This window comes from Dermacentor andersoni, chromosome 2 (assembly GCF_023375885.2).
Source record: "Dermacentor andersoni chromosome 2, qqDerAnde1_hic_scaffold, whole genome shotgun sequence".
In the NCBI taxonomy this organism is placed as follows: Eukaryota; Metazoa; Arthropoda; class Arachnida; order Ixodida; family Ixodidae; genus Dermacentor; species Dermacentor andersoni.
Window position 1 is genome coordinate 70,899,809 of NC_092815.1, and position 26,532 is coordinate 70,926,340.

General features: G+C 44.8%; 1 protein-coding gene across 5 annotated transcripts in view; it reads left to right on the forward strand.

The window, feature by feature from the left end:
- The window catches only part of Set2 (SET domain containing 2), a 131,190-nt gene that overhangs the window by 81,477 nt on the left and 23,181 nt on the right, over positions 1 to 26,532 (forward strand). For all 5 annotated transcript variants that reach the window (XM_050188819.3, XM_055076995.1, XM_050188820.2 and 2 more), the window contains 9 exons: positions 4,015 to 4,140; positions 4,511 to 4,621; positions 7,684 to 7,910; positions 8,137 to 8,332; positions 8,463 to 8,646; positions 12,638 to 12,767; positions 16,548 to 16,753; positions 18,074 to 18,286; positions 19,852 to 20,315. In XM_050188819.3, coding sequence (XP_050044776.1) covers positions 4,015 to 4,140; positions 4,511 to 4,621; positions 7,684 to 7,910; positions 8,137 to 8,332; positions 8,463 to 8,646; positions 12,638 to 12,767; positions 16,548 to 16,753; positions 18,074 to 18,286; positions 19,852 to 20,315 — 1,857 coding nt within the window. The remainder of the gene's footprint in view (positions 1 to 4,014; positions 4,141 to 4,510; positions 4,622 to 7,683; positions 7,911 to 8,136; positions 8,333 to 8,462; positions 8,647 to 12,637; positions 12,768 to 16,547; positions 16,754 to 18,073; positions 18,287 to 19,851; positions 20,316 to 26,532) is intronic.

The window sequence follows — 26,532 nt, forward strand, 5'->3', positions numbered from 1 at the left end:
ATTTAGGTGCACATTAAAGAGCCCCAGGTGGTCCAAATTGTTTCGGAGTCCCCCGCTACGGCGTGCTTCTTAATCAAATTGTGGTTTTGGCACATAAAACCCCATAATTCTTTTGTTTCCACAGTGAAAGCTTGTGAATTGGGAAAATTTGGTAATTTAGTCACACCATCCATTACCATCAAATGTGCACATTATTGTATGGCATCAAAAACTTAATACTTAGATATTTGGCAATGCACTGAATAATATACAAATCCTAGAACGCTACAAATGTGCAATTAACATAAAACCAAAACCAAACTATAGAAACGCATTTGCAAACTGCATACTTGGAGAGAAGTGGCGGGAAATTATTGCACACACAGTTAAACCTTGATATAACAAGCTTCAGTATAATGAAATTCTCGATATAACAAAGTATTTAACTTTTCATAAACTCTTGTCCATAGAACACCCTATTCAGAACTTTAATATAATGAAGTGTGTTTGTATGCCATTTCAATATACCGAAATTTTGCTGCCATCGCAAAGAAATGCTAAGACAATAAATGTAAATTTCTGTGGACGCAGATGGTCAAATGATTGAATAACAAGCAGCTGTTTGCAAACGCTTCTCTCAAATCACGCACCACATGACAAGAGCGACCGCCGAAGTGGAGCCGAATCCTGCTCCGTATTGACCCTTTTCGTGGCAATCCCATGGGCGCTGCCATGTTTGATCACGTGGTGACGCGTCCATTGCTTGCCTCAACTGCCTCCGTTGATTCAGTGTTTACGATGGGTGTGTGTGACGTCGGTGCAGCTTAGGAAACCCCTGTTTTAGGAGATATCATAGACGGTGATTGGGTGGACGACACGAAGCTTTGGCCACAGCTTGAGAGAACATGCAAAAGTGCTTTCAGAGCAGCGTATGTAGTGCTTGTTCTAAAAGTGGGGCTAAATATGTATTCAAAGCTATCCAAACTTTCTGCTCATGAATTGATTCAAGACTGTTGTGTTTCTCTTTGTACTTTTTTGGCAAATATATTGAAGCAGCAGCTTGTCACGCTTCTGACTCGTAAAGTGCCTTGGTGAGGTCACTACCTGATTATTTTCTGCCTAATCGCTCGCGAGTGGGCTCGGTTAAGATAGATTTTGTCTTGCTGCGCACAAGACTTGAAACGTAGATATTTTGTACGTTTTAATACCTTTTAGCAAAGATGTATTATCGCTAGTAACTTGCTTACTCTTGTGGACCATCACGAAACATTCAGCTTCGACCATTAATGCACTATCGGTATAGTCTGTGATTTATTGTGCATATATACTGCGCATATATTAAAGTGTGCTCCTATTCACTTATTCTGTAGAATGGGCGTAAGCTTCCCTGCCAGTTGGGGTAGATGTGTGTAAATACTGTGCGCGAAACTTGTTATGACAGGAAGTGGCGCTACTCCTTTTGTCATTTTTTACCGTGCAGTACTAACTCTTGCCGACGTTCCGGGGCTGAAGCCCTTAGGAGGTAAAGCTCGCGAGCATCTCGGCCATGGTTGCGCATGGCTGTAAGCACGGCTGAGTGCAGACGCAGCCACGCACCATGCTTTAGAGGTAATTTGCCGTGTATACAAAGTGGGCATGGCGAGACGGCATGGCACTATGTAAACTGTCTTACCACACATTTAATATTGGATGTTGTGTAATCTCAAGTTTCGTTGACCCGTTGGAGCGAAAGGCAGATGAAGCATTCACTGCCCGCTGCCGGTGCATTTCCTGATAGCGTTGTCCCATTGCGGGCGACGCCATCAGCTGTGGGGGCGAAGTGCACATAAAAGCGCAACTGGCTTCACTTACCGTACCGCCGAGAAATCGTCGCCGTTCGTGGCATGAAACCGTATCATTCATCACCGACCCCCAAATTTATCAATATGAATTGTTTTCTCATTCAAATTTGCTCTCTTTGATTGCCCAATAATTCGGAAAATTCTGCAGCCCCTTTCTGTGTAAGAAAAATCCATCGGCAAGTGCGATAGCAAATTAGCAGACAGCTATACGACAAGTAAGGATAGTAGCTTTATCGGCCGCATTAACTTTTAATAATTTTCTTACTAACTAAATTAACGAGCAAGGTGTCGCTCGCCGAGCCCAAACGTGAACACGCCTCACTGAATGACCACGGGAAATTCTTATCAGAATGCTGGAATTAGGAAGTGTGGTAGCAGAAGCGAGCGAATTGGCCTTTGTGCAGCATCTTGCTTCAATGTGAAATAAGCAACGAAAACACAGCACGGTGCACCTATCTGCATAGACTGTCTCCATCATAGATCGCTTTCACGATAGGAGCTGCACGGCCATGCCTACGCAGCAGCCGCCAGAGTAGAACGCCTCTCCTGTTTGCGCCAGTCCCTTACGCAAGTTTCGGGAACTCCTAATGCCCGTGATGCCCCTTCCACCCGTCTCCGCACACATAATCGCTTTCCTTTTAATTGCGGCATCGTGATGAACACTCAGCATGTCTTCGCAGTCAGCGCTTACATGCTGATAGAGCAAATGCAGAAAACAGGAAAGCGGATGCTGGACTAACCTAAGCATACATACTACAGTGCATGGAGGAAGCTACGGCAGCTAGGCTTGAAGCGTGTATAAGGCGGCCAGTTTGAAATTCCGATGATGATATGGTAACGCAGATTTAGGGTCATATTCAATTCTAACGTGAAAACAATTTTTGGACCCGTTCTATTGGGGAAAAAGTGCACGTTAGATTCAAGTAAATATGGTAACTACTTATGCCAGCTTCAGTAGGGTCACATTTTGAGCGTTTTTAATGCTGAGTCCAGTTTGTGCATAACGAACTACTAATACAACGACCACTTCTTGTGTAACTATCGAGTTTGTTATAAACGAGTTCGATTGCTATATTTTTCATAATTACATATTCAGATAATCCACGCTTTTTGTCCTGTAAAGTTTGAACTAACATGGTTGTCTCTGTTGGTGCAGGGTGAATGTTTTAAGTTGAAAATGGTTTTACTTTTTAATTAATTTTGTCTTTTTCTGAAGATGTTTTGGAGAGCAGACTTGCGAGACAGCCAAGGTATATGTATTTGTGAGATACATATGTCACATTGAATGAACATATTTTGTAAAAATGCTTTGTTGTAGTGTGTCACCATGTTTCGATCATCTTCAGGCAGTGTCTTTTTATAGGTGCCGTAACTTGTAGACATATGTCATATGGATACACAGAGGAGTGCCCAAGGGAAACAAATTAGTTTTGTGGAAGATAAGCCTCTTGGAAGTGTCTCTGCTGTTATTGGGTGGGAAAAAGTAACAGAGCGGAATAAATGATGGCCAATGTTCTCATTGTTTTGAATTTTGTGCTTAAAATGTCAGCGCTGATAATGTTAATGTTGTATCATGCAGTTTGTGGTCCAAACATAAAAATCTGTTAGTATGCATGGAAAGTGTCAGAAAAAGTGTCGTGAAATATGTATAGGCAGTTGCTGCCAGCATCAGTGCATGATCATGCGAAGCATTCTCCTGGTTTCATTGCTTTTGACAGTAATCACTTATGCAAGTTGTTTAAATTGCTAGGAGTTTTCTTAAGTACCCTGCATGGGAAATTCTCAGTCTGATTTATTTATTTGAAATTGCAGTTCAAACATGGTGTCCACTTTTGTGGGCACAGTGAAACTGGCAGAAAATGTCTGAATTTTATTCTCTCCTAATGGTGTTTGTTTTTAGTGATGCCAAAGATGGAAGGTTTTATAGAGCTGCATTTTCAGTGACATGGTTGTAACTGTTGTCTAAAGCAAATATACAATGTATTAATCACTGTAGCCATTGCTAAGACTGTAGTTATAAGCAATTATTTGGAGTCTGCTGTACTGTATATGTGCAAAACATTGCATTACAAAGCCCATGCTTGTCTGTTTCTCCTTCAAATACATTTAATCCTGTTGCCCTTTTTCTCAAAGTTATGTATGCCTAGAAGAGCAGTACAATTGTTTGGGTATTTCTGTTTCTTCCAATTCTCAGATGGAAGAGGAGATTGAGAAACTGAGCGGTGGATTGAAGAACCGAGAACACACGCTGCTTCTGGCCAGGCTCATGGTGCGAGGAGAGGATATTGACACACGGCAGCGACTCCTGAACATCATCAAGGTGAGCTGTTCCTTTCCATCTCTCCTCTGGCCTTCAGTTATTTTGATTTGGGAAAGGTTTCTATTGAGAGTTTCCTTGGACTCGTTATGAGAGATCCTTGAGTGGTTTAGCTCCTGTGATACATTTCTGTTAAAATTGCTTTGAATTTTTGGAAAAACTGAACTCAATTTGCCTGTTGGACCAGTCAAATTAGCCTCTAGTGCCCTGATCTTTATGGGAACTTTAAGCAACTAACAGTGTATGCGTGGAAACCCTGACATGGCTACAAACCATGAAAGCTCTCATTCTGTGGAGCAGTAAGTTGTTACTGCCCATTTCTATTTGTGAAGTGGGATTTGTATGTCTTTCTTGTGTGTGTGTGTGTGTGCAGAACACTACGGAGACGGCTTGCCTTCGCTTGTTTCTGGATTACCATGGTCTTTCGCTGCTATGGAGCTGGATGGCAGATATTCCTGATAACGAGCTTGCTCTCAAAGCAGAGGTAAGGTACAAACGATGTTTTTCAGGGAAACGTGCTAAATGCATGGTGTAAAAGAGTTGCTTTCTATCCTCTTATTTTTATACTGTGTGCCTGTATACATGTTTGTGTACATAAACACAACAGCATGAACGGTACAATTCTGTGAGTAAAAAAGAGGGTAATGATCACATCGGCACACTCTTTGTCATGAGTTTTTCTGTTTTCATACTTTAGGTGGGGGGCTTCGTGTTCTCTTCTGCGAATAAAGCCCAACTTTCGTTGCAGGGAACATGACAGCTCTTCTGTGTTGAATACATTGTCAGGCTGTCAAAAGTAAGATAGCAGTACAGTCGAAACCTGTGACAACAAAATCCCGCGGCAAAGAAATTCTCGCAACAATTAAATATTTTCATATCCCCGGTGAACGCCCTAAGGATTCAATGCATTTCGTAACTCTTGACAATGAAATGTTGCTGTACTACAATCCCACATCAGCGAAATTTGCTGGAACGTAACCCCACATATTACCTACTTGCACAGGGCTAGGAGGCTCTGAAATGTGCTCAAATGTGATTGCTTTACACTAAAATTGCCTGAAATGCCGCCACATTATACTTGTGTGGGCGCTGCCATTTTTGTTTACGAGCAACAACCAAGTGCCGGGAGCAATCATGTGCACTGAAAGCATGTCATGGCTGCCATCTTGTTTGATGATCGCCCGTTCTAAGCAACACACATGTTGCTACTGACATGTGTCGACAGTTTTTGCACACCTAGTGCAGTGCTTAAAAGGACCCTAAAACGATTTTTACAGTTTTGTACAAACGTACTGAGTCGTTAGAGTAGGTCCTTCTGATCATTAATCTACACATTTAAGTGTTCCGCGTAAAGCGTGTAATTTATTATAAGGTTTTAAAAATGTGCATCGCTGCCATTCGCAGCAAACTGCTCTGCGAAATTTTCAGCCGCCTCCTACTTATATGACGTAAATCACCCAATTGACGTCAGTAGGGCGAGCCATCCAATTGGCTGCCCAGAGCACGTCATCGATAATTTCTCCACCTTTATGGTGAACAAATGATGTTCGTAATAGTTGGAATGTTAGTTAATTTGTTTCTTAAAAAGAAAGTAACAGAAAGAGAATGCACAAGAACAATTTCTCATTAAGCTTAAGCACTTCCGGCACACAGCAAGCATCGTCTGCTTGTGTTACAACATGCTCCATTTTGACGAGAGCTCCACGGTCAGAGTAGGTCTGTCTTTTCGCGAGCACTATGATTCGACTTTGTTGCATTGTGGGCTCCAAACGTAGCGACTGGCAATATGTCAAGCTGGGACATCGTGTCTCTCTGCAGGGCAGCAGACAAGCGGACTGGCTGCAGCACATCAGACTGTCGCTATCTGAACTTCGCCAGGATTTGTGCATTTGTGGCCGTCACTTTACACCGGAGTATTACCACCACAATAGCGTTTCGCGAGTCCGGTATTCGGGTAAACGCAAGCGCAAGGGGACAGGGCCTGCCCGTTTGAACATGCAGTTTCATGGGATGAACAGAAGCGCAAATGTGAATGGTCTGCACGGTGCAGCCTCCCGGTGGAACAGCAGAGCTCAAACACACGCAGTAGCAGTAACAGAATGTATTCTTCTTTGCTGCTAATGTAAATTTTTCGCAGGCGTGTAATCATTAACACATTGTTTTTGTAAATGTTTAAGATGTCTTACACTTGGTTATAGGAATATTAGCTCTTTGTTTGGCTGGTTAAGCTCTGCGCCAACGAGTAGCTGGACCACGGAGACCGATCAGGCAGCTCATGTACGTCCACGCTAAAGTTCCTTCATCAGCTTGAGTTTATGCCTCCACCTTTTCGTCTAAACGCCCAGCCTGCCTGTGGTTACCGGAATACCAGACACATTCGGCGCTGCGACAGAATGCTCGCATTGCACGCTGCTTCGATAGCTCTCGCTTGGGGTTGACTGCCAAGCAGCTGGCGGAGAGTTTAAAGAGACTTCTCGCGCTTGCTCCTAGAGAACCGGAAGTCGACGACATGGCGCGCCATCACAATGCAGAGCCAGTGAAGGCGGAGCTTAGTCCCACTCACTCGGCAAACGAGTTGAGGAGGAAATGTATGACTACGGAGGAGGGTAACTTGTAATCGTCTGTAGTTCTCTTAATGTGAGACATTTTACACAAATTGTGGTGTGAATGATCAACTTTAGCTGTACCCTACGAATCTACAAAATTTGTCCGAACCGTTTCAGGAGCCCTTTAATGTGTGCCTCGGTGAGCAAAATGCCGCGATAACAAACGTCCCACTGATATGGAATTGTTTATGACGCTTGATATGGCGGTCACAGCATGGAATGCCACGCATCGGGCTGTGATTGAGTGATTGTCAGGGAGTACGCAACCCTTGCTTCAAGAACGCTGGTTTCAGTGCTGCCCGACAGGCATCGCGTGCGAATTTGGCACCGAGCGTAGATTTGCCCAAAGGGGCCATAATCTTGATCGATTGCCTTTAGGTATGGCAGGTACAATCGCTTCCACACTCGCCGCCACACACGTTGGCGTCTATGGGTGACAGCGTGCGCTGCAGAAATGCTGCTGCTTGTACAGAGCACTGTTGCTCTGCATCCAGTGCAGAGTTACGCAAAATTTCACAATAGTGGTATCTCCGAAAGCTATTTACTAAGAATGCTGCACCACAGCAGTGCTGCCACTGCTGATCGACGCCTGCTGTGCACTCTGTACTGTCAGCAGTGTGGATCTCTATCCTCAAGGAATGCTTGCCAAAGTAGGCTAACGGAATTTCGACTGCAAAATTTTAATCTGCGATGCATTACCTATTTGTGATGTCTCATTTTGCAGCAACGAAATTATCACAAAAGAGAGTTTTCTTGCTTTCCCCACCAATTTCGTTATATATAAGTTCAACTGTTTCTTGAGGCTGCTTGAACTGCTTTTTCGTTTATTCTTTACCTTAGAACTTTCATAAATAGGAAAAACACATTTCTTCTTTTTGTTTCGATTTTGTGTGAAGTATACAAAATATTTTTTTGCTTTCTTTGTATCCACTTTTGCCAGATCCTGACGGTGCTTCGCCAACTGCCCATCCCCAACAAAACGATGGTGAAGGACAGCAAGGTGATGTCAGTGGTGCACCGGTGGGCATCTCAGCTGGCTGAGCAGGGCGCTACAGGTGGAGCCATAGCTTCAGCAGTGGCAAAGGACTCTGACATTCTGCCTCCACCCGACAAGCGGGCCAAAGTGACGAGTGAGGAAGCTGATAGCGATGCCTCGGAGAGCTCGGGGTGGGTTTTGGCTCGATCTTGCAGCCTGTTTGGAACTCTGTGCAGCTTGTCTGTGGATGCCGAAATTAACATTAATGCCATGTTTCGTAATCTGCTTTGTTAAATAATGCAGTTGGCATCTGTGCTTCCCTGGTTAAGGCTAAAAACTGTTGTCCATCTTTTTCGCGCAGTGTTAAATGAGTGACATTTTAATTTCTTGCCTTTCCCTTCCTTTGCCTGTCTGTAGCGGTCAGACGCCAGCATCGGCACCTTGTCAGCGCTCTCAGACTGGGTCTGTGGTCTGTTCTCCGGACTCTACAAACCTGGTTGAGAACGGGGACTCGACGCCGAGTGACGGGCCAAAGGATGAGCTAGGCAGCAAAATGGCCACGGATCTTTCTGAGCTCGCATCCACGCTCTTGGACTCATGGGGCTCCTTAAAGGTGCACGTTTGTTATCATTTTGTGGTTTAGACATAGATTTCATGGAATTTAAGCTAGTCATTTAGTGAGCCACTCTCGCAATTCTTTTCATAGCAAGCATTCTAACCACACTACTTTGTCTTTTTTGCAGGAAGTCTTCCGGATCCCTCGCCTAGAGCAACAGAAACGTCGCGAGGATGAACGCGAGGCAGACAGGCGAGAACGGGAACGCAATCGTCAGCAGAAGAATCGGGAATCTTCTTTCAGTGGCCGAGACTCCAGCTCTAGGCACCGCAGTCCTCCATCCTCAAGTATCCGTGACCGCAGGGACAGGGGTGAGTGCCTCAGGCAGACAACTTTAACAACAGTTATACTTCTCTGTAATAGTAGTAAATACAGTAAAACCTCGTTAAACCATACCTGCTTAAACAGTAGTTTCATTTTAAAAGTAGTAAAGTTAAATCCCTGACTCAGCGGCCATTGAACATAATGCATTTTGTATCTGCATAAACCATCCCAACTCATTGCGTACGCATCGGTTAACAGGTAGTGTTTCCACTTTTCATCACACAAACATGGCAATGCGTCATCTCCATTGGGTCACCCGGCAGAACAACAAGCCTCAGAGATCAGAACCATGGGTCAGAACAACGGTCTCCGGTGCCCTGTGCATTTGTACGTGAAGCCATATCAACATCATTTTGGTGGTGTGCCAGAGCGTGTTGTGGCGTCATGCAAACAAGGACTCGCGTCATGCCGAAGCTCGGATAAAAAAGATGCCGGGTGCTCGGCATAGAAGAAACAGACATCGTTCGTGCTATCGAACATGGGCCGTATTCTGAAACGTTCGCCTTCTGCGTAAATTTCGCCGCGATGAAAGTCACATTCAATAAACCAAGTGACTGCATACTCGTGATGTCAGCATGCGCTACCAACGTGCGCACTCGAACGCTTCACATCGCATGAGAGAGCGCGCCCGGCGAGTACAAAGCGGCTCGGGTGTGTTGTTTTTGAGTGTAGCGGCTGCAGTACGGATTCTGCACACTGACTATGTTTGGTTATGGCCGCTTAAGGTAAAATAAATTGAATAAGGAAGTGTGAAATGTTTTATTTTATATGAATCAACAAATATCGCTGCAAAACAACGCTTGTAAGACTCCACCAAAAAGGCTACTATAAATTACCACCTATCTTATTTCGACTACACTTCACCACCAACCGAAAGCCAAGAGACGCCAAAAGACATGTTCGTTTATTCAATATATGTTGAGAGCATCCATCGACACCATGACATTAAAATGACGTAGCCAGAACTACTAGATGGTGCTGTTTATTTTCCGGTTTTGCTAAAATCACCGATCAGCGCGCGCCGTTGGTGGAGGCGTGGCCAGGGTGATAGTTTCGCGGAAGGTGAATGTTTCAAAATATGGGCCCATGACACGAAGGAGTCGGCGCTGGCATGTGATAGGGCTCTACTGTTGACTATGGTGTGTGGCATTTGAAATGCGAAACAGTTCCTCGGCAGCGCTACTGTAACCGCGAAGACATATCGGCTACAAGGTTCGACTTTTCGCCATCGTTGCCTCTGTTGTTGCCGAAGTGTCGCCTAGTGACGGGGATGAGGACGACACGGAAAGCGACAGCACAGGCGATTCAGGCCCAACAGTGGCAGAAGCTGCGCGTTACATCAGCCTCATGAACGCAGTCGTCGCGACGAGAACAGCACCCCGCAATAAAAGAAAGGCGCCCTGCGACATCTGCAGCGCTACAGCACCCGTGCAAGAATGTGCAATGCCAATGAAGAATCTGCCATGCGAACGTTTGCCGAGAAGAGGGGCTGGCTGAAAAGCTAACTCGCAGCTTCAGCAAGTTTGAGGCCGCGATCGTCGCTGTTAGGCCGCTGCAGCATCAAACAAAAATAACTTTTGTCGTGAATAAATACTGCATGTTTTTTCCCCGTTTCATCGCACTCTGAGTTCCATTTTTGACAGGTAAGTGGGTGATCTCATGCTATTTCGGTTAAGCAGTACTACCGTTTAGTACATACTTTTTCTGAGCTCCAGCCTACTGCGGTTTAACGAGGTTTCACTGTAATACTTCGCAGACACGATTGTTATCATGCCATGTATGCTCTGCGCTTGTCAGCTCAAAATGCCCAGACCTGGTTAAGGGGCCCTTTAAGCAGCAGGAACTTCACTGACGTTTTGCTTAGCATGACACCTCATCACCAGTATTCATTTGCTGTCATCTGATACACTGACCACTGTAATAGAGAAAGCGAGAGTGCAAAAAACAACATTTTAAAGCAGAGCTTTCTGTGTCTCACTGATTTGTCCGTGAGCGCCAAAAACGCATGAATATTCGAAAAATCGAATAGTGGATATTTGATTGGCAAATATTGAATGTACACTATTGTATTCAATTTGGTGATATTTAAGTATTTGCATACCCCCTAGTGAAAAAATTAATATCAAATCGAATATCAAATATCGGGAAATGTTTTGTGGAATTTCATGCTTACAAATATTGTGCAAGAAAATATGGTGCTGCACATGTGCCTTAGTGCATACTTACCAACTCCCGAAATTTTCGTGAACTTTACAATTTTGGTATAGCTTTACAGTTTTACGAATATTGCGCCAATGGTTGCAAAGAATCACCTTCGAAAAGAAGTTTTGCTCGTTGGTCTCTGAATCTCCTGTTGAGTTTGCCTAGGGGGTGCAAGAGAGGTGCTTGCTTCGAGCAAGTTGATCCAGACAAGTTCCTGAAGCAGGCGAAATCTGCAACAGCAAAGTAGCTCAAAGACTTGCTGTAATATAAAAGAACAATGCGTTGCTTGTCAGTCTTGGCTGTTCTAACTTTGATGCTGCCGCTCGTGTGCTATGCCTAAATCTAAACCATCGTTAACGTAGTGTGTACGTATCCAACAAAAGGCATGTGCCCAAGGCAAGACTTAATAATACATCCAACCCCTCTCCCCAATCACCTTCCCTCTTCGGTCTCATGCCACAAGGATTCTAACTAATGTTAATGTTCACAGGTTGGCAGGTATGTTTTAATGGCTTAACCTTCCAGATGTCTGTGTGTTTTGCTAATAAAGTAGCACTGCGAGGTAGAATGAAGCAGATATAATTCTGAAGGGTCTGAACGAGCTGATGGTTTCAGCGGCCTGTCAAGTTGTTTAGCAGCTATGTATGCAATGTACATCTTGTAGGTTATATGAAGTTGCTTTGTATCATCTGATGACCTGTACTTAATGTATATGCAGAGGTCTTGCAGATATACAGGGTGCCCTAGGTAACTTTAGCCAGAGTTTAATAAATATGCCGATGCACTCTAGGACGACGCAACAAAATGCGTGTTGCTGACTATCGTATGTAGTAAGTCGCACTATTTTTTTTATTCTGCTTAATTGCATAATTGGTCAAGATTAACTGACCAACTTCTGAAGCAACAAAGTTAGGCACAAAATTTCCAATTAGAAAGTTGTAGAGCACTTTGCAAAACGTCTGATTAAGCAGTTTCCTACTTTCTATCTCTTAAGTATGGGTGGTTTTCTGCTTACTGCAGATGCCGTGAAATACAAAAAAAAAAAACACGTGACATGCCCGCTTGTGCGTCATGATTGCAGTGCTCTCGAATGTTTCTTGTACAGATGAACATAGCATGTAGCAGGGCGTGCTGCCGCTTAAAAGGCGACAGGGCAGTGACGAAGGCGTTGGCTGTGCGATTAATGCCACCGATGTGCTTCCCTCGCGTTGGTTCGTGATAGCGATAAGCAGGCACGCAGCGGCAGCACACCCGGCTAAATGCTATGTTCATTTGTATGCGGAGCGTTCAACAACGTTGAAATCATGGCGCACCCGTGGACATGTCACTTGGTATTTTTCTTGCATTTCGCAGGCATCTGCAGTAAGCGGAAAAACACTAATGACTAATAGATAGAAAGTAGGAAACTGCCTAATCGGACGTTTTGCAAAGCGCTCAACAACTTTCTAATTGGTATTTTTCGCCTAACTTCGTTGCTTCCGAAGTTGGTTAATTATTCTTGACTGCTTATGTAATTAAACACAATACAAAAAAAGTGCAACTTACTCCATACAATAGTCAGCAACATGCATTTGGTTGCATCCTCTCAGAGTGCATAGACATATTAAGCTCTGGGTAAAGTTAGATGGGACACCCTGTATAGGATTAAGCCTGTTGACAAACGGTCACTGTCTGTATTAGATAAAACTGGTCCTACAAACATCAAAAAAAAAAAAAAACGATGCTGCCGAATCTTCAAGCTCTTTTGTTTTAGCTGTTCTCACACATTTTCTGCAGACTACGAAAGGTCGTCTGAACGGAGACGGTATTCCGCTTCACCCGAGCGAAGAGATGACAGGAAACCTTTCCATCGGTCATCAGACCACCGCCGCTCTGGCGGCGGCAGCGGCGACTCCAAGCCTAGGAAGTGAGTATAGAGTCTTCCATGGCATATATTCCGGCACCTGCCTCGGCTAAATATGTCTTGAAAGAAAGAATAGGCTCTTTAATGAGAAGTGGAAAGGTTCAGCATGGCTTGACTTGTGCCATCCATGTGAAGTACCCTCGTATTGGCCACACTGCTGCACACTAGAGCCGTGCATGCGCGCATGATCTGCTTACAGAGCTCTGTGAAGCAGTTGCACTTATTTGATGCCAGAGGTGCACCTGCAGGGAACTTTTGTTGATTAGCCCATTTTAAAGGGATACTAAGAGACACCAATGTGGCATCCTACTAGTTCCTACCGTGCTACAACACAATTGCACCAGTGCAGAGGCCTCTCAACATTGAAGCCAGAGAAAGCATGCCTGAGCCAAACATTCACCTGCTTCTAGAACAATCAGAGAAGCCATGTGATCAGGATCCTGACAGATCTTGGTCTTAGTCACGCTCTCAGCTTTAACTCTTTCCTTACCACGGCGAAATTGGCTGTTGTATGGTCTAGTTAAGAATTTTTTGTGCAACAGCTACTAATTTTAGTGTCATGCAGTACATAAAAGTGAAGGTAAATGAACATGCTTTCAAATAGTGTTTATTTTTAAAAAATACAAAATAAATTATTCGCAAAAATATTCTTGAACAAAAAAAAACAAAAGATTAAATATTTTTGAGTAAGGTGTAATATCTCTGGCAAAAAATTTTTTTGCAAAATTCCGAAATATACAAATTGTAAGTAAATCACTGGGCAGCATTTCTTTAAAAAATTATGCCCATACATGAAGTACTCTTATAGTTAAAAAAAATTACAAGACGCATAATGAAATTTTCAAGTTCTTGATTGGTCCTACTTACGATATATTTTTTTTTTTTTTCAAAGAAAAGATTAGCTTATAGCACAACATTATATACCAAGACGCGTGTACTAAATGCTTATTTATTTATTTATTTATTTATTTATTTATTTATTTATTTATTCATTTATAGAATACTGTCAATCCCCCATGGGGATTTTTACAGGGGTGAGCAACAAGTCACATCAATTAACACTACTAAAAGTGCAAAATTGCAAAAGCACATTCGAAAAAAAAACAGTAATAACAAAATGCATAATAAAAATTAGCAAACAAATAATTAATCAAATTCACCGCACTTATATTCACTTATATTTTCAGAGCAAAATATTCTACAACGCTTACGACAGATACAAAATGGTTAACACTCCATAACAGAATATCACAGCAAAATTGAAAGTCATAACTCAATAACAACGATAGCCACTTCGGACCGCTACTGAGCGTCATCCCGCGGTCGCAAAGCGGAAGTACATCTCTCTTGCTTTGCTGCGAAGTAAAACAAAAAAAAAAAACATGCAGACATTCCGTTTGTGTGTTTTATTATTTCTCTAAATTTCAATTCGTCAATTGAAGCAATAGATCACACAAATAACAGATGTTGCCTTGAATAATTCTCGAACTCGTGTCACCACGAGCGACGTCACACTACGGACACGAGTACGTAGGCACGGGGACAGGAGTATGTCACCGTCCCACTTGGAGTGCGGTCACCACGAGGGAAAGGGAAAACGGCTTACGGGTTGACATTTCAGATTTTTCCATGGCGCGTAGCACTGTAATACATTGCAAACATTGTATGCTCTACGCTTGTCAGCTCAAAATGGCCAGACCTGGTGAGGGGCCCTTTAAGAGCTGCTCAAAGTCGATCATTTTTAGGGTTTGCCTACTTGATTATGGAATACAGTCCTTATATTAAAAAAAAAAAGGTGCTAGACAAAAGCAAACAATTTCTGCCATTCTTGCCTGTCTCACGTTTGTGCCCCCTTTCTGGTTTGCCCACTCTCTAATCATAGTAAAAATAGCATATTTGATATTTCTAGTGTTCCTTAAATTTATTTGGTTTCTTGCTTAGGGCAGCTCTAAGACATAGGTTGGCAGTATTAAACCCAGATAAAATCAAGGTAACATCACAAGTATGTTTGGTGACCTTATGCTCACTTTTGGTAAACTTGTGCTGTCCAAAACAGCACAACACAAAGGTAGTATTTGAAGCATAATAAAAATGAGCATTTCAATAATTTCAGCCAATGGATTGGTACATGTTGTCCTTGGCATCGCTAACTTTCTCAATGGTTTGTACTGTGTGCTCGGTTTTTCTTACAACATTTCACATTCTCTTAGTGCTCTAGGTCTCTTTAGACTTGCTGTGTAGCATCTGTACTCCTGACTTTGTACTGTGGCAACTGAGGCATATGCTATAGAATTTGATATCCAAGGAAAAACTTATTTAGAAGTTCTTATGTATGAATACTCAAATAGTGAGCGTCTGAATAATTCGATTTCCCGATTTTTAATATTCAGTTTTTCGCATATCTGGTGTAATTAGTGAATGACCCCGCCGTGGTTGGTGCCTTGACGCATGTAGCATTCCCACAGCACACAATCTTGTATCGGTACAAGGTTCGACTAGGTCGACCGAAACGATCGAAACAATTAACGCTGCATGGACAGAGGGAACAGCAAAAGCAGCGCGTATGGAAATTATGGAAGCACGTGTGAAGATGTGGCTGATTAGCCACTGTAGGGCACACTGATCGCATCAGATACGCAGGTTCACTGTTCACGCATCTAGATACACGCTGTTCAGAGCTTTCTGCCCACCTGCGAGCACAGAGACAAATTTGAAATGTGTGCTTACAGCGGTTACCAGCTGGTGTGCGAATTATAATCGAGTAAACTGCTACACTTTCGAATGTCAGCGAGCGCACTGTGTACAAGTGGATGTTACAAGAAAAATCCAGAGATGGCGCCACCATCTTGTGCGGCATGCTGGCCGAGTGCCCCATCTGAGCCCTCCGCTTCCGCCGTCTCTACAGCCCTCCTTCTCCGTATCCCAAAATATCTTCGAAGACACACACCTTTTTGGTGTCAGAGTGAATATGAAAGGATTTTCTAGTGCTGCTATCACAACAGCTGATCACAAGCTATCACAACAGCAGTTGCAGTCTTAGTAGATGCTGCCGCCACATGCTCTGCAGCGCTTGGTGCTAGTGGACGACAGAGTGCAGAAGGGCACCTTTAACATGTGTTCGCCCCCCTGATCGGTAAAAGAATTGTGCAGCTTCCACAGTGCTGCATGAAACTACTGAAACAGTATAGCAAGATCCTTGGTACATAATGCGAGTTGCCTCCTGAGAACATGCAGCACTGATTTTTATTTTTTCCCCACAAAATTTGAGAGCATAGGAGTTCGTGTTAAATTCTCTAATATTTTATATTCTGGGGTACGATCGGAGGTCATTGTTCAGATCGTGCTTTCAGTTTGCATTCAGTTTCACCTCGCGCGACTAGCCTAGACTGCGCCGGTGTCATCAGCCGTGCCCGTCGGCACAGCCTAGGCCAATTGCTTCAGGCAAAACCAAACGCAAACTGAGCAAACGTTTCAACCAACAATCTCCGATCGCACCCTTGCTTTTGTTTTTCTCTCCCTGTTTTTCTTTTTTATCCGATTGAATATTCTATTTAAAATCTGCTATTTGGAGTTTGCACACTTCTAGTTATTGTGACGCATTGATTTGTCATTAGTTGGTTTAGGCAAGAGAGCACATGATCTCGCTAATATCTCGGAGTGCTCTTAGTACAGCCAGATGATTCTTTAGTATTTTGGACAGAAGTGTGCAGTCACCTATACTTAACCACACAACAGGTTATACATCCTTCTAACGGCCAAGCTTGCCACCCCCAATGTCTGCAGGACACTGCTTCCAACGCCACCGCGGCTGACCAAGGAAGAACGTCGGCAGCTGTTTGCACTCGAGGTGCAGCAGAGAGACCAGGAGGAGGCCCTGAGGCGACAGTTCATGGTGCCCCCTGCCACTGCAGTGCCACCAGGAATGGTGGTGCCCGCTCCCGCTCCTCAAGGTTTTATGGGTGCGCCACCTGGAATGATGCCTATGCAAGGTGAGCTGCCATCAGAAAAGAATGGATGATTGGGCTAGCTGCTAACAATTTGTTTGGAGAATGCTAGCACAGCTTGAACAAGGCCGAGAAAACGAAATGCAATCTGCACAGGCACTATGAACCAACAACTACCAGCAACAAGCATGACTTGATGCAGTGCATTGAAGTACAGGCACCACGTGTCATTCTGTATGTGTTCATTCATTAGCCCTGGCTTAGATGAGGAATGGCAGCATGTGAAAAGATGGACCAGGTAATAGAAGCAAGTGAATTGACCCTCGCCATGTCGGTCAACTGTACATTCTGGTCTCATTATAGCAGTGCTGCCAGAAATCAACTATCACTTTGTTCAGTATATTTAGGATGCATAAGAAGGCACACAAGTACTGTGAGAGAAAAATCTTTAATGCAACTTTGTTGAAGGTTTCGTGCTGGTATAATGCTAGTGTGTATCTTTATAATGACAGCCTCGACATCTGACTGCAACCTTGAATTTGGCAAGTTCCTAAAATGCGCTTTGTATGTGACAGCAGTTAGTGCATGTGCTGTGGAGCTCAAGCACAAGCATTGTCTCGATCAGTGTCGAAATCAGCGCAGATGGTTTTCTATGCAATCTGAGAGAGTGTTATCATTTTTCAGTGACAAGATTATCACCAGTTTCTTCTCCACTAAGATAGAGGAGGCCCCTATTGTGAGGGGCACAACGCTGGTAATATGGTGATCTGTGCCTTGCTTTACAGGAAGCCTTGAAGTAGCATCTCGTGAACTTGGCAGATGAATTGTTGGCTAATCTTAGTGTATCAAATTAATTTTTATGGCTGCACAAGTACAGGTGTGAGACAGTGTTACGTTTTTTGTGTTGCTGGTATGTTTATTTCTGAGCCTTCTATTTATTGTTTAGAGCATGCTTTATCTAACACTATGCCTTTCTGCTAAATTGAGCACTTTCTTGGATAAGCTTGGAGTTTCGTAAATAAGCCCTTAGAGTTCACTTGCTTTTACTTATATGGTACTGCTGTAGTTGTGCAAACATTGTGCGATGGCTTTTGCATTGTAAATAAAGTCTTTCAGGGTATATCAAGCTACTTACATAGCTTTTTTCCCAAAGTGACCATCCAGCAAGTATACTGGAAAATAAAACTGGTTTGATTTGTACCAAGATGGCCCTGGAGCACCACAGTAGTCATACTTGTTGAGTACAGTGTCCACGAGACCTCATACTTGCTTTATGGCTGTACATCCACATCCACCATTATGGTGTGAAAAAAAGGTGTTATGCATTGGCTGTCATTTTGGTGCCTTCCTCTTTCTGGTTCTTAGGTGGCTGCCCCGCTCCACAAGTGGCAGCTCCAATGGTTCCTGGGCAGCCGCAGCAGCAGCAACAAGCTGTGTATGTCTACGACCCGGCCACAGGTGCAGCCATGTACGGGGCTTCAGCACCTCAGCCGGCAGTGGCTTATTATGACCCCCAGACAGGGGCACCCATTCCAGCACCGCAGCCACCCGTTCCACAAGACTACATTCTGCAGCATAGTGAGTTCTCCTCAACTTTTGTAGGTTTAGCACCATAAACATTATTGTTCCAGGGATTGGTGTACAAATGTTGCACTAATGCAAGATATTCAAAACTGCTCATCATTCATGGCAAATCTGGTTACAGGCAGTAGGTGAAGAAACATTAGGTCATGTCATGCAATCAGGCTGCTGTTAACGTGCTTATGTTGCAGTGTTGCATCTTGCATAATGCTGTCCCGGACAACTTCGAAAAATGGTAGATGGACAGTTTTGTGGCACCACCAGTGGCCCCATAGACTTAATGTGTAAAGATGACCAATATTTCGGACAGCCTCTACCTCGGCATTCAATTACCAGGGCTCCATCCGTGGCTGTAGCATACGCCAACTCTGCCACCATTATCTTTGGCAACCTCAACGAGACATCAAGTAAGGCCGCAGAGGTTACACGCTAAATGGTAGTCTCTGAGGCCTTGCCTTGGTCTCCACTCTATGCCTCTCAGATTTAACTACAAATGCCAATTTTGGAGGCTTTGCCTCAATTGTGAGGTCTCGTCGACATCGCGATCATCACATCCTTTTCCAGTACTCCTTTGCATGGCATGCTATCGCCATTCTGTTTGTTGAGTTTGCATTGCGGACAGCGTTTTGCCATGCTGTACTTGCTTGTTTAGTTAGCGTTCCAGACAGCGCTATGCTGGCTCCAACAAGTATTTCTCGTGAATTTATAGATAGGCTGTGTCAAATGGCGCCAACGGTGCCCTTGCAGTCTGAATGAGCCTGACTCCGCAACTACGAGTGCCGAACTGAACGATGGCGAATACAGTAATCCCTCATTGTAACAAAATCACTTTACTGGAAATATTGCTTTATTCTAAATTTCTTCTAGTCCCGACCCAAACGCATGCATTCTAAGCCACATTACTCAAAGCGCACTAAGAGCTTGACCCACTTAGAGCCAAGTCGCGAGCGGAGGCTTTGCCACCGCCAACCGGCGGCAATGCTTTTGCGCATGCAGTGTCAAATTAATACCACCGACGAATCGGCAGCGTCTTCAAGTTTGGCCGCTACTTCCACTGCGATCTCCACGTCCGTCAATCGAAGCATTTTGAAACACTGTCAGTAACAAAGTGTGAAGTGGCGTCTGCTAAGGCGTCTATGAGTGAGCCCAGCGAGCGAGCGCTGTCGCAGGTCTTTGTGGGATGCAAACCACCATTCCTCACGAGGCACGCCAGGCGCAGAGCGCAGCACCGAGGATGAGTCAGTGTGCCAAATGCAGTGCGTCGTTGATGTCGAACTAGCCAAGCTGCCGCGTGCGTACGCCGCTACATTCAAATAGCACTCTCAGCACTTTGGATGTGTGCAGCTATAGTGCGCAGCAGTCGGGAACGCCCATCGTGCCATTGCTATCTTCGAGGGCTTTTGGCTGTACTGTAAGTTCAGCATTTGTAGTCGGAACTGAGTAAAATAATTTCTTAACTAGGCAAAGTTTATTTCCAGAAATACAGTGTATGGCAATTTGGAGCTCTCCACTGTGGCATTTCTGATTGTCTTCAAGCATTTGTTCCTACTTCCCATTTGCAGATGCAATGCTGAGTGGGCCTCAGCCTATGGTGGCTCCTGGCATGAACTCGCCGTCAGAGGTGGGCCCCCATGTGATGATGCAAGCACCAGGACCAGTGGTACCCGGACAACAGCCAATGATGCCTGGACAACAGCCAATGATGCCAGGACAACCAATGATGCCCGTCCAACAACCAATGATGCCAGGACAGCAGCCAATGATGCCGGGACAGCAGCCGATGATGCCGGGACAGCAGCCGATGATGCCAGGACAGCAGCCAATAGTTCCCGGACAACAGACAATGGTGCCAGGACAGCAACCACTGGTACCGGGGCAGCAGCCAGTGTTGCATGGTCAACCACCGATAGTGTCTGGACAGCAGCTGATGGGGCCAGGTCAACAACCACAACTGGTACTCGGACAGCAACCACTGATGGCACCACCCCCTGAAGAGACTCAGCACCAGTCTATCCCTCCCAACATTGTGAGTGCATGGCACCCCCTTCTTTTCTCTCTCAACATTGTGTCATCATCATCAGCCTGTGGTATTCATTGTTGAGTACAGCTTAAGCAAACGGAGTCAAACATGGCACTGTTTCGTGTCCACTGCCGGATGAAGGTGTTTCCCACCAATCTCCAAAAAATTCGCAGTGGCTTAGCTCGGCTATGCCAGGGCACGTCGCTGAGGCACGTCACTTAGCCTCCTGGCAACGCCGCTTTGCTAGACGTTCCTCCCTTTGCTCCGGTGTCCCCATGGCACGTTTAGCCTTTTTCTGTTCGTTCTTCCTACGCTCAACCGCTAATTGCCAGGCAACTACTTCGGGATCCGATGTGTTAAGCTTCTCTGTTCTTCTGCGCCACTGAGCAGCAATTTCGCTCTCCTTCTCCATGGCTATACCACACTGGCAAATGCCCCGCTATGTGTATACCCCCACTGATACCTCTGCACATGCACACAAAATGAGAGGCGCTATCAAGCAGCTCCGGTGCAGCGTCAGACTTGGCTACTGCGCAACGGAGGCGCACAGCTGGGCACGTGCCGGCACCGGTGCATCTGCTGCGGCTGTGACATCACTCCTCTGGAATGCACAGACCAGCGAGGTGCGCACAGTGGCGGCGAAGCGCCCGCCGGCAGCGGCTCCGGTGCGCCAGCTGTGTGCTGTGCGACGTCACTGCTCCTCGCGCATGCGCAGCACGGCTCTGCAGGAGCCACGCGAAACTGCTCAACCTCGTCCAGTGTAGCTCACGCTACAAAACCCACATCTTGAGCCAGCAGACTTCACCTTATGGCTGCAGATTTCCTTGTTTCACCATGCCACCTAATCTTTTGTCATCCTCAGCTGTTTCTCTTGCCTTGGCAGCCATTCTGTTGCTCTTATAGGCCATTGGTTATCTGCTCTAACCATTACATGACTTGCCCAACTCTAATTTTGTATAATCTCAAGTATTATATCATTAGCCGCATCTGTTTGTCCTCATTCCAGAAGTTTTTGCACAGCGCAAATTGGACATTGAAATAAGAGTATGCATCATAGGCTTGAAGGTTTGGTGCAAAAGTATGCAGCTAACTGATAATGTCCACAGCCACGCGAACTTGCTGTAGGCCTCCCAATTTGAGAATTCTTTATTGTCGGCGCCGATGACTACGTGAAGTGGTGCCGATTCACATGATACACATTCCCTGATTTATTCTGTCATGCAGATTGGCTTTAACGAACTAGCGATAACCCACAGAAACCAACTGCCATAAAGATGGAAAACTCTTTTCTGGAAGAAAACTGGGAAGCAAAACTTTCCGAGCTGTAGAAGGTTGCCATTAAGCACAGTATGGCCCACTATTAAACTGAAAACCTCATAGGTATCTAGGGCGTCACTATTTGTTGAGCCTCAGTGGGGAAAGAAAGCACTTGGTTCTATTTGACAGAGATTCTTATGATAAAACATATTTTCTAGACCTTTGTATACGAACTGAGTTATTAGCACTGGCATACTAATTTGTGATACTCTTTAATAAGAGCAGAGCGTAGTGCACATCTCAATTCCTGGGTATTTGAGTTAGTACTGATATCTAGCAAGATTCTTGTTACCTAATGTGAGTTGCCTCCTGAGATTGTGCAGTATTGTATTTCTTGCCCAATATTTGTAAGCATAAAAGTTTGTGTTAAATTTTCTCATGTTCAATTTCCAGTTCGATATCTGATTTTTTTTTCTTGATTCAATTCGACATTAGATTTGTGAGCAACTCCTTGGTGCTCGCGCACCCCTAATGATTATTGCTACTTGCTTGTGTTAAATAGGTCTGCTTGTATTATTTATCTTCATTAGAGATCTTGATGACCTCAACTTACCATGAGTGAGTGTTGCATTTTGGCTTATGATGAACCTTCTTCATCGTTATTTTGCCACTTTCTACTTGGTTTTTTTTTTTTTTTCTGCAGAAGACATCAAACATTAGGAGTATCCAAGTGGTAAAAAGTGTGTGTGTGTGCATGTGTGCGTGTTTGCGCACCTTTCTACTGAAGTGTAACGCGACCGTGGTTGTAACGTGAGGGTTCACTTTCCATTCATGCAAAATAAAAAAATTTTGCTGCAAATGTAACACAAGATGAACAAAAATAAAAAAACAATGGTACCCTTATTGAATCACAATTCAGAAGCTAGTTCCCTTCACTTATTGTCATTGTCTGAGAAGAAGATGAAGCTTTCCATGGGTGGAAATCTTGGGCAGTCGCTTTCGGAGATAGTTTACTTCCACAATATTTAGTGTGGTGTGACTCTGCACTGAAAGCGTCCCCAAGTGTTTCTGGCGCTTTGCCAAGCTCACTATCATGCCAAGAGCATTGTAGGCCATATATTTCGAGGAGTTCGGCGGTGGGATGAGCAGTGACACACAAAAGCAAAACTATCTCCAAAAGTGAGAGCCCGAGAATCAAGTAGTCTCCCATGCCATCAAGCGCATTTGAGATTAAGTGCCTAAAAGACCACACAACTGTTTCATTCAGGTGCAGTACCAGGCAGCAACCAGGCAAACAGAACCCTTCTGACCAGCTTTGCGTTTAAAGATAGCCTCCCGCTGTTCCCGCCATCTCTGAATCGTAGATTCGTTGACATTGACCTGCTAAGCTGGGGCGCAGTTTCCCAGCTCCTCAGCCATCCCAATTGTTCGTTTCTCGAAGCGGGCGCTACACCGAACATGTTGTGTCGCCAAAACGTCACAAATGAACGGAGTCGAAGCATGAAAGGCCGCAGATTACTGCATCATTATAACTGAAACACCAGTCACAAGCAAGCAAAAATGGTGTCGATTCGAACAAAAAAACTGGTTTTGAGTTCGTTCGGCTTGTCTGTGGGATTGGGTCGAGACATAAAGGTACAGGTTGCCAAATAACGCTAAAAACTGCAGGATTTAGAATGCAGTAAACCTTCATTATTTTGGTACTAAGATTGTTCTTCGCCGGATAATTCGAATTGGACCAGTCAACACGCACACACCTGACCCCTTTACTGGCGGTGTCTTTACTGGCGTCTCGCCAGAGCTGAGGGAACAGTGAATGCATTGGACACACATTATCTCGCATCAAAAACTGCTTTTTTCGGCCTGCCCTAGCTAGAAAGATTTTCAAGTAATAAAGGTAGCTCATAATGTCAAATTATGGTATTTTCTCCGTTATAAAGCACGTATTAAAACCACCATTACAAAACAGTGTTCACGGTGTTGGTATGCTTTATTGCATAACGCAGCTGTAATGCAGTAAAGTTTGCTTTAGGAAACTGGCCGGCACTGTGCAAAACTAAAGCCCCTCAATCTCCCAAAGTAGCGCCATTCACTTCCCTCCTCCTCCGCTCGGCGCGGCCTCGACGGTGGCGCCGCCGGTGGTGGGCCTGCCGTAGCAGACGACGGCTAACACCCTACGGGAGGAAATCCGCAGAAAAGTTCGTTCGAGCCCTGCAGCAGTTTTTTCAATCGAGATCTTTCGTGTTGGAATTGCGGAAGAAATAGAGAAAAGGACCATTATTCAAGGCGTATTTAAGGCGTAAAGCCCGCGACGTTGAGTTCGTGTTGCTGAAACACGACGCAAGCACGCGGTGTACTCAAACACGCGCGTAATTACCAAAGTTTCAGGTGTTGACAGCATAAAAGTATGTGTACGTGGTTTCGTAGGTTCATTTATGTACCTGCGTGATACTTTTGCTCGGCCGGCGCGTGAGAGATTGCTGCCCGCACACAGCCGGAATGGCTGTGTGCGGTCAGCAATGCCTGGCAACAGGGCCGTTTTTTTTTTCGTTGCGGGGTGCTTTGGTAATCGTGACGATATATATATTTTTTTTTTTTTTCTTTTACAAGTACTGCTCCAGGAGGGCACAAGTAATGGCTAACGGAGGCCTCTGAAGAGCACGTGACATTACAATAATGCAGGCGTCGCAGGGGGTGTTCGCATACAAAATTGTCTGTCCACGATCTTATACCCCTTTGGCATGCACAGGCTTCGGCGAGCCCCATCCAGCCCTGGTTCTAGCTTTGGTGTTCCCGTTGCCGCTTTGGTGCCCTGGAGGCGCCGTCAATAATACGAAATAATGACGAGCTGTTACAACTAGTAAATAAAATTTATTGAAGAAATTCAATTGCGACGAGGCGCCAACTTCTATAGCAGCGCTAGCGCACTCGTGCGAGTATTATGAAACGCCAACGAGGAATTTACCGGCCCACGTACGACTCTACGATCAAAGTGCACGTTAAACATCCCCAGGTGAGCTAGATAATGTTATCCGGGGCCATCCACTACGACCTGCATCCTAGCTTTATTCGCTTCGGAACGTTAAAAACGTTAATCACCACAAACCAAATCAATACATGCGGGCGTACATTCGAAGCTAAAAGAGTGCATCGTAAGTCATATTGAGCCTTGCAAAAGCGTCGAGAATGTGCTAACTTCTGGTGTAGCTCAAAACACACCCTGAATAAAGTCGCTTTTATGTCACAGGCCAGCTGCAGATGCGTGCATTTCACTGCAAGACGAAACTACATGAAACAGAGAGCACATTCGAAAAAGAAAGTCAAACAACGCGCTAAAAACCACGCAGAGCATGAACACACTTTTTCAAAGCGGAAAGTGTGAACTAGGCTCAAAATAAGAGGTTGTCAGTAGCCGTGGTCCTTACATCACTAAGCCGTGCGTTCTTTGCCACTTCCTCGAAGTCAGCCCGCCCGATCCTGCGAATACACACTTCTTTTTGCGTTGCGCCCGCCGGACGGCAAAGTTTTGCACTCACTGTGTCTGTTGCGGCAACCGAAGGTGCAGCAGCATGGCATCACAATTAAGTTCTCGGCCCTACACATTCTATTACGCTAACGCACTCCGTCAGTCCGCCTGCCGTGCATTCGTCGCGCCGGCCCAACAATGGAGGTCGGCGCGCGCTGGAAAGGAAAAATATACAAAAGCGCGGCGCCTGCTTCCACGTGACACAGATTGGCCAATGGGAGAGCGGAGGAGGCTGGGGCGACAGGAGGCGTGGAGGAGGATGCGCCAGGGTGAGCGCGGTGGCGGAAAGATCTAAGAATGGCGCTACTTTTGAAAAATTGAGGGGCTTTATGCAAAACACATTAGATGCTTGCCCATTTTTCTTGCTAAAAATTGGGTGCGCATTAGATTTCTATTTAGGAGCTTTAATGTTACCTCTACGTTAGTTTTATGCTTCGGACATTTAGAAAATGGGCGTGCATTTGATTGGAGGGCATGTTAAAATCGGGTGAATACTGCCAGATGAACCAGCCATGTGCTTTGACATTTTTTCCTGCATATTGCTAAATTTGATCTGCTTGATAATTTACAACGACATCACTAAATATTACTACTTGGGCCGTAGGCAATTCCCTCTGCCACACGTAAAATTGAACAGGGCTCAGGCAGTCACGCTACGTTTACTGCAAACCGGGACGTACCCCACTCCGTATTTCATAAATAAAATTCACCCCGAAAAAGAAATTAGGAAAGAATGTAACGTGTGCGATGGCATCATTGACATCAGACACATGCTGGCGGGCTGTCCCGCGACTCTCGCCGACCCCGAAGAAAAATGGCTTTACTGGTACAAGTTGTTAACAAGCTCTTCATATAAAGATCAGCTACGGGCTGTCCAGAGGGTCCACGATGACGCCATAAGGCTCGGCCTGGCGGTGCCAACGTGGACGCGGCCCGCCTCGGTCTGAAAAGACCGGGCTTCAGGACACTAATAAAGTTTTGTGAATGAATGAATGATAATTTGATAATTTTGTCGGTCCCATCGGGGTGAATTAACGGAAGCCAACTGTATTTCTTTTAAAAGGGTCGATTTCGCCAATCTTCCTGCTATTCGAATGGAACGCGAGGGCTGAGTTCAGGCAACCAAAATAATGAAAAAGCTCCCGTTAAAATTAAGTAAGTATGGTAAATAGTGCAACTGACAGTGATCTGCTCGGGACTACCGTCAGAGCTCCTGAAGAACACTTTGGAATGTGGTGAACGCAGTTTAAATCGTGGATCCGGGATCATGCTAGGACCTTTCCCCCGTATTTGCTGCTAAATCGCCAATGAGTTTTTACAACATCGATAGTGGTAGACATTTTATTATCGTTTTTATTGAATTAGATTTTACACACTATCTGTGGCCATATTTCTGTCTCCTAACCATGTTATTGAAGCATTTCAGACCGTTAAATAACA